The sequence below is a fragment of the Heptranchias perlo genome, chromosome 8 (genome assembly GCF_035084215.1).
Source record: "Heptranchias perlo isolate sHepPer1 chromosome 8, sHepPer1.hap1, whole genome shotgun sequence".
Taxonomy (NCBI): Eukaryota; Metazoa; Chordata; class Chondrichthyes; order Hexanchiformes; family Hexanchidae; genus Heptranchias; species Heptranchias perlo.
The window spans coordinates 9,079,562-9,088,218 of NC_090332.1; the positions used below are offsets into that span (position 1 = coordinate 9,079,562).

At 44.8% G+C, this 8,657-nt stretch overlaps 1 protein-coding gene across 1 annotated transcript; it reads left to right on the forward strand.

The window, feature by feature from the left end:
* Window positions 1-684: 684 nt before the first annotated feature.
* Window positions 685-5,552, forward strand: cox20 (cytochrome c oxidase assembly factor COX20). The gene is made up of 4 exons (XM_067988622.1): window positions 685-881; window positions 2,123-2,237; window positions 3,899-3,962; window positions 4,780-5,552. The coding sequence occupies exons 1-4, from the start codon at window positions 849-851 to the stop codon at window positions 4,928-4,930; spliced, it is 363 nt and encodes a 120-aa protein (XP_067844723.1). The 5' UTR covers window positions 685-848; the 3' UTR covers window positions 4,931-5,552.
* The last annotated feature ends 3,105 nt before the right edge of the window (window positions 5,553-8,657 follow it).

An 8,657-nucleotide genomic window follows, 5' to 3' on the forward strand; every position in this document is an offset into this window, starting at 1 on the left:
CCAATCAAGCGGGCAGCTTTGTCCTGGATGGTGTTGAGCTTCTTGAGTGTTGTTGGAGCTGCACTCATCCAGGCAAGTGGAGAGTATTCCATCACACTCCTGACTTGTGCCTTGTAGATGGTGTAAAGGCTTTGGGGAGTCAGGTGAGTCACTCTCCGCAGAATACCCATCCTCTGACCTGCTCTTGTAGCCACAGTATTTATGTGGCTGGTCCAGTTAAGTTTCTGGTCAATGGTGACCCCCAGGATGTTGGTGATGGGGGATTCGGCGATGGTAATGCTAAAGGGGAAACATCCTCTCAGCATCTACCCCGTCTAGTTTCCTCAGGATCTTATATGTTTCAATAAGATCACCTCTCATTCTTCTAAACTCCAGTGTATACAGGCCTGACATGTCCAACCTTTCCTCATGAGATAACCCCCTCATCCCAGGAATAAGTCGAGTGAACCTTCTCTGAACCGCCTCCAAAGTCACTGTTGTGATGGAAGTAACCCTCCTAATATTTCCTTCTTTGGCTCTGTGTCCATTTTTTTTTCATTGATTGCACTATGTGAAGTTCTTTGCTGCGTTTTTGTAAGTTAAAAGCGCTAAAAATGCAAGTAGTCGTTCATGTCCTGGTTAACACATTAACTGCACCACTTCTGAGAATGTGCAGAATTCAACTTCCACCGCGCCCCACGACAGGGCGCATGCGCAGTGCCTTCCGTTCTGACGTGACGCTCCCGGTACTTTCAGGCAATCGCGGCAGCGCCCGGTCCCGGTCCCGGTCCCCTTTTTTTGTCGAAGACGGGACTCTGAGCACCGAACGAGGGAAAAGTTTAGATTTCCGGTGAGCAGGAAAAGCCGCCATGTCGAGCGAGAGTGACGCGGAGAAGACGAAGGTGAATACGTCATAACGGCTGGCTGGAGCGCGTGTTGAGCGGCGGGGACAGGTGAAAGGTCACGGGCGCGCGCACTGGGCACCATTAATGTCAAATAAATGGAACAGAACAAAAACAGAAAACGCTGAGCAAGTGAAGCAGGATCCGTGTCTACAGATGCTGCCTCACTTGCAGAGCTTTTCCAGCATTTTCTGTTTTTATTTCAGATTTCCAGCATCTGCAGTATTTTGTTTTTGAATTAATGTCAAGTCAAGGTCACAAGCTCCTTGTGGTGAAATGAATCTGCCTTATTCTACTTCAGTGTTGCATAAATCTCACCACAGCTCTGATGATGGCACCTCTTTTGGTGCCTACCAGTCACTTTTTGAAAAATAAACACGGCTCCATTTTGTTCAAATATTTGCTAAGACCTGTGTCAGTGTTTGTGACCATAAATCTCCTAACTGTGGTGACTACCTGTTTGGTTTTCAACTAGGTTTCAGAGTTGGCCAGCAATTTTGTGGAATCAAATCCGGACAGCATAATTTTTAAAAAAAACGATGCTGCAATTTTTCCTGGTGGTTGAGTCCTACAGATGAGCAAGGGCCTAGGTTTGATCCCTGGTCGGTACTGTTCACTAATCTCCGCCACGGCAGCTACAGGGATGCAACAATTGCTCTTGGCGTCACTGGTTAGGAAAGGGAGAATCGACTAAGGCTCCCACACCTGATCACTATCCAGCACCTCGTGCTGTATGTGTGCGATCAGGCGTGGCTCTGATGTCACCCACCCCATAGTCAAATAACCTGCTGACACTCACAATTAAAGAATGGGCTGTGGAACTGCACCCTATAGGGATCAGTACAAGACTGAAGGAACGCTGCATTGTCAAGAGTGCCGTCCTTCAGTTATGGCGTTAAATTGAGATCACCTCTGCTTATTCTGACATTTCAGTTAGACGTTAAATATTCCATGGTACAATTTGAAAAAGGGCAGAGTTCTCCTTGTTTTGTAGCCAACGTCCCTCCCATTCACCAACTGCAAACAGATTGACTGATTATTCATTCATAGCTGTTGATGAAACAGGTGCTGTGTTTTCTTACATACACTACACTTCATGGCGTGAGCTGTATAGTCTCATTGGGCTATCAGTTTTTTAAAAAAATTGTGTGCAAGCCTAATATTTCCAATCTGTATTGTTATTAGAAAGAAATCATATTTTATCTAATTTGTCAATAAAACTCTTCTTTTTATGCTTTTAGTCATTCAAGCTCCTGGGAATCTTGGATGTACAGAACATTCCCTGTGCTCGAGACTCTGTACTGTATGGATCAGCTGGCGCTGTTATAGCTGGGCTTGGCCATTTCCTGGCAACAAGTAAGCATCCTCCTCAATATTTCAGTAAAGTTTTTCAGAGCTCCATTCTGTAACATTTATTATAGAGTCAATAAGAACAGAAAAGGTTTGCAGGTGGCAGTGCTGTAATACTTGAAGTGTGTGTGTTTGAATAATGTTAGGATTTATTTTTTTTGGAAGTGATCAGTCTTCATTCTGGTCAAGGGATGTTAGTCCTGGGGAAAATGGACACCCTCCATTTTCTTATTTCTTGCACCCAGTGTCAGGCATACCACAATCATATGCAGGGTGAAGCTCCCTCTACTCTGCCCTAATGATTCACTTTAACCTCAATCTTAGAAGAGCACCTCAATAATATTATTATTATTATTATTATTATTATTATCAACAACAACTTGCATTTATATTGCACCGATAACGTAGTAAAACTCCCCAGAGCACTTCACAGGAGCGATTATCAAACAAAATTTGACACTGAGCCACATAAGGGGATATGAGGACAGGTGACCAAACGCTCGGTCAAAGAAGTAGGTTTTTAAGGAGCGTCTTAAAGGAGGAGAGAGGTGGAGAAGTTTTGGGGGGGGATTGGGGCTCTCTCGAGAAGATGTTTCCACTTGTGGGGGACACCAGAACTGGGGCCATAAATATAAGATAGTCACTAATAAATCCAATAGGGAATTCAGGAGAAACTTCTTCACCCAGAGAGTGGTAAGAATGTGGAACTTGCTACCATAAGGAGTTGTTGAGGCGACTAGCAAGGATGCATTTAAGGAGAAGCTAGATAAACACATGAGGGAGAAGGGAATAGAAGGATATGTTGCTAGGGTAAGATGAAGAATGGTGGGAAGAGGCTCACGTGGAGCATAAACACCAGCATGGACCTGTTGGGCCGAATGGCCTGTTTCTGTGCTGTACATTCTTTGTCTCAATCACAAACAAGGCCATCTCTGACCAACTCCTTGTATCCCTCAACACTCACATCCTCTTTCCAATCCCACTTCCCCATGGGAAATACTCTTCCCCAAGTCACTTACAATGGCACTTTCAAACTCCCAACTGTCCTCCATTCGCCACAATATTTCTGCACCTGTCGATCTGCTGAGTCACACCCTCACCTTTGATGTCGTTGTTCCCAGTAAGGCCCTTACTCTCTTCCACCTTGGTCGTTCACCCTGGTGCGGCCCCCATCTTCGCACGCTTAAGTCTAAGGGGCACAGACTTGAATGTATCTGCCACACAACCCGTTTAGCCATTCATCGCCACACCTGGCTGGACCACATCAAGCACTGCTGGGCCCTGCTCTCCTCTGGTATCTTACCTAATGCCCATTTTCCATGTATGAGCCTGGATGGTGAGTGTAAGTTGGCTATTCATCAGTAGGAGGGGGCATAGCTAAGCCTGACTCTGTCTTCATCTGGTTGTCCACTTTCCAACAATAAGTGACTGGTAATCAAGAGACCAATTGTAATCGCTCCGTCACTACCCTGGTTGAGACCAGTTAACTCAGCGTAGACTGGAAATGGAAGCTGCGACCTCTGGTCTATATGGCTCATTTATACACTGCCTTTACCAAAGGAGCCTCCAGGAAGCCTCCTGACCAATGCTTTATTTACAATACTGGTAAACATTTTTGAATTTTGCATTGAGTTTTTAAAAAAATTCTGCCTTCTCTTTTCCGGCAGGCAGAGTAAAGCGATCTTTTGACTTTGGTGTAGGGAGCTTCCTACTTACAACTCTGGGAACATGGTAAGTCATTTGTCTGTTCATCCTGAGAATGTACTTAGAGCATTTTTGTTTTAAGGTTGCAAGGTTCTCCTATGTTTTATGTTCTTTCTTGATTTTTATTTTTTGTGAACATTTGGACTATTTTTCTGTTTTGATTTTTAATAGATTTTTGAACTTTAGGGGAATCAAGGGATATGGGGATCGGGCGGGAAAGTGGAGTTGAGGTCGAAGATCAGGCACGATCTTATTGAATAGCAGGCTCGAGGGGCCGCATGGCCTACTCCTGCTCCTATTTCTTATGTTTCTTGCCTTTATGTGGCTGGGTTAGGGAGGAGAAAATCAGTCAGGGATTGTTATCTAATAACCCTTCCTGGAAGTGCACATGTGGGGCTGTTGGGATTGTGCTCATCTGTAATGCTTCCTGCAGTCAAATAGCCTGCCACAACTCCCCGTAAGGCTTCACACATGAATAATGGTCACTTGGCCGGTGACTACAAAACTGTGCATTGCATTATTAGGCAGCATCTTCAGGGAAGGGAGACAATTATTGGGGGGGATAAAATGGCTTGGTAAAAGTTGCACTTGTATTGTGTGAGCTGTCTTCGTGAGGTGGCCTTGTAGCATTTGCCGAAATTCAAATTGCCCTCAGATTGGTGACTTCAAACCACAATTATGCTGGGCTTTGTGCAGACACTGTTGTATTGGTACAAGGGACTGCAAGTACAACTGGCCTTTTCAGCCTGCTGCGGCAGTATCTCAATGCACCTGAAATTCTGTGTGTTTGCTGGAAGTGATTTGAGGCAGAAAAACATTTCAAACCTGCGTAAATCTTTTTCAGGATGTTCTGCAGGTACCAGAACGCAAAACTGAGAATCCAACACCGAATGGTGCAGGAAGGTGTTAAAAACAAGGTCATGTTCGAAGGGACCAAAATGGATCCAACCAGAAAACCGGATAGAAGCAACGAAGACAACCAAGGAGACAACTGATAGACCATTGGCCCTGAGAGCAATGTGGTTTGTGGCCAGAAAAATGAATTCTTGCAAGTTCAAAGAATTTCATTTAAGACCGTGGGTTGTAGCACCAGCCCTGTGGATTGTGAGAGCCTAGTCTTTTTCTGTACGTGGATGTCCGGTGTACAAGAGACGTGGTCCAATGTGAGGGGTACTGCTGAGAGAGTGTGTAGTTGTATGCTTTAATCACGAGGAGGTCTATTTGCTATTATCTTGACAAGATAATGAACAGCCTCCAGGGGTAATTTTCTGACTTCGTGCTCCCAGTGGGAAGTGCACATTGGCAATTTGGGCGTGTGATTTTTTTGACTATTCATTTCAATGGTTGGAACATCATACACAGCGTGGGATCGAATTTCTGAAACTGGTGGGCAAGGAGCTCTGCTGAGTGTGTGAAGCCTGAAAATTACCCCTTACATGTGAAAAATTCAAATCCGAAATTGATGATGCAGAATCTTATCCAAGGTCTGAGAAATATGATTACTTTAAATTAAAGGCCTCTAAGATTAGGTTGTTGTATTTAAAGTTTATACAATCACAAGCCTCATGTGGTGAGTTTCTTATGTCTCAAGTCATAAATAAATACAGGGTTCTCCCAGACCGTGCTCCATTCCTGTTCTGCACCAGCCAGGGTATCCTCAACTCTACTACTTCTGCGGCTTTGATTGTCCTCTCACCTTCTGCAACTGCATCCCCACTCCCCCAAAATCACTTTCCTCACAGCTCAGTGTGTTTAAAACTGTCCTTGAGGCTTGCACGTATTTTGATCACCAAAACATTTTGCTTGTTCTATTAGATTCATGGCACTGAATGTAGGCTGGCAAATCTGGGTGGAACCAAACTTTGCACATATGGCAACTGCAAGGACTTTTAAGAGTTGGGTACTTGTTTTTCTTTTTCTACCGGCTCTCCTGAGGGTTCTTCAGTCTTTCTGCTCTTGTGTTTCTGCTTTAAAACCTCACTGGCTTGCAAGTGAACCCGTTCAAGTTGAAGTTTCCCTCTGTTCAGACGGTCACGTTTGCTGATTCCAGTTGTCGTTGGGCTGCAGTGAAAATGGGTTAAGGACGAACAGTGACAATTCACCCGAGGTGAGAGAAATCCTCAAAGTGTGATCCTCTGCAGGCTGTGTAGGTAGTTGGCAGAAAATTACAAGCGAGGATCCTTCATTGCCAACACCTGCTCAGCCAACCTTGGGAAGTGTAGCAACTCTCTTGATGCTACAACTCCCTGAAAGAAGTGCTTACTTTTGAAAGCTCGTACACCAAACCTCGGTTAGGATAGATTTTTCTACCTTCCCATGAGGTCCCCATTGAGCTCATTTGAGGCGTTCGAAAATGTCTGATAAGGAAGGAAGGATAGGCATCTTTCTCAATAATCAGCAAACCGGGGAGGCTTTTGAGGAATTCCAAGGCTTCCTCATTCTTCACAACCCACACCCTTCACTTAGCCGTCCGACATCCCAGTGCATCAAAAGGTCGTCATGCTCAACAGAAATTTCGGTTAATTGCCAGTGCTGCAGTGGGGAATTAAAGAAAGAACTTGCATTTATATGGCACCTTTCATGGCCTCAGAATGTCCCAAAGTACTTTATGGTTTATGAAGTACTTTTGAAGTGTAGTCACTGTTGTAATGTAGGAAATTAAGTTGGTAAACTGCACGAGTGCGCGCTTGATGTCCGCAACTTTGCTTTTGAGCTTTCCACAAAGCACAGACTGATGAATAATGCCCTTACAGAGATAGATTTTGTTCATTCACTTTGGCTACCATCCTATTCTCATATCCCACAGTTGCAGGAGCTCTGCCTGTGGTTATGGACACCTTCGCACTGAGCTCTTGCTTCTAGAGCAATGGTTATACCTCCTCGAAAAGCTAATTTCTTCCTGTGTGATTCTTCAACGGCAATATTGTTAATAGGTCTTCAACAAATGCTTCATCATTGTACAAATGGGCAACCATGCAATGTCAATTATGTCACCTGATTTGTCCACTGCAATGACAGCAATGTGCACCTTTCAGATCCAAGTACTACCTGTCAAAAACCAGCAAACAAAACTTCTACATGGTGTGCACTGATTGAATTAAATAATGGGACTACTTCAATGCCTTTCACCAATCCCTCATTAAATCTTACTCTTGTTACTTCCAGAATGCATTCCTTCACAATCTCAGCATGACTAAAAGGTTTACAACAACTGCATTTACAGAAGTCCCAAGACATTTGATAAATAAGCACTTATTTCATTTTCCCAGGATCCCATGTACTTGCAATGATGCTTCCATTGTTTCCTAGTAGGAGATTCTGCAATTGTAGTGGGAGAAGCCACAATTCCATTTTCCCAAAGCCCAGTTCCTTATCATCATTACGTGTGGCAGCCACGACATTTAATCACTACGGCATTCAGCCCTTTATCATTTAAGATCTTCCAAGAATTCTTTTTGACTTTAGAAAGTGCCAGGCGACAGAGATTTCAGGGTAGCACTTGTGGAAAGAACAGAGGTGTTCGGCAAAGCGGTCACCTTATCTGAGTTTGGTCTGCCCGGTATAGAGGAGATTGCACCGTGAGCAGCGAATACAGTATACTAGGTTGGAGGAAGTACAAGTGAATGGCTGTCTCACGCAGAAGAAGTGATTGGGACCTTGAACAGTGGAGTGGCAGGTGGTGAAGGTGCAGGTTCTGCATCTCCTGCGCTTGCACGGGAAGGTGCCAGGGGATGGAGAGCAGGTAGTGAGGATGATGGCAGAGTGAACCAGGGTGTCATGGAGGGATCAGTCCCTTTGGAATGCAGAGAGGGGAGGGCAAAATGTATTTGGTGCTGGAATCACTTTGGAGATGGTAAAATTGGCGGATCGTGATCTGTTGAAATGCGGAGGCTGGTGTGGCAGAAGATAAGAACATAAGGGACCCGAACATGGTTCTGAGAAGAGGGCAGCGTGAGTAAGGGTGGGTGCAGAAGCACGAGAAATGGAACGGACTCAATCAAGAGTCCAATCCACCATGGTGGGGGAGCTGAAGATAAAGAAGGACAGTACAGAAGCTCTGGTGTGGAAAGTGGCCTCATCAGAGCAGATACGATGGAGATGGAGAAATTGGGAGAATGGAGTGGAGTCCTTACAAGTTGCGGGGTGGGAAGAAATATATTCCAGGTAGGTGTGGGAGTCAGCAGGCTTGTAATAGATGTCGGTGGACAGCCTATCCCCAGAGGTAGAGAAGTGATTGCCAGAATCTGCAGTATTTTGCTTGTCCGGGTTTGATTGTGTAGTGTTTCCTACCGGAGTTGTATTCTATGCTGGCAGATGTTTAATTCAAATAATGAAGCCTTCAGCTCCCCCAAGTGGATAGTGAATAAATGCACTGCCTTTGGTGGAAATTAGCCAGCCGAGATCACAGACAGATGAGGAAGGTTAAAACAGAAACCAAAAATGCTGCAAATTCCAAGCGGGTCAGGTCAGCATCTGTGGAGGGAACAGATACGTTTACATATTTTGGGTGTGGAACTTCACAACTGAAAAACAAGAGTTGGACAGGTATATTAATATGATCAGAAATATTCAGCTCTGATGGCTCTACCGCTCCAGAGATTCTGAAATGTCCTCCTTTAGCCTCAGTTGTGGATTCCCCTCTGTTGTGGTTCACAGGGCCCTTGGCCAGGACTGTCCCTTTTCCCATGCTTGTGCCTCTCCCCTGTGTGACAGCCGTGACCA

What these genes read in the sequence shown, in the direction of transcription:
- cox20 (XM_067988622.1), top strand. Translation starts at nt 849, where the DNA reads ATGTCGAGCGAGAGTGACGCGGAGAAGACGAAG. An exon ending in GTGACGCGGAGAAGACGAAG is followed by an intron (nt 882 to 2,122) that starts GTGAATACGTCA and finishes TTATGCTTTTAG; the next exon opens with TCATTCAAGCTCCTGGGAAT. An exon ending in TGGCCATTTCCTGGCAACAA is followed by an intron (nt 2,238 to 3,898) that starts GTAAGCATCCTC and finishes CTTTTCCGGCAG; the next exon opens with GCAGAGTAAAGCGATCTTTT.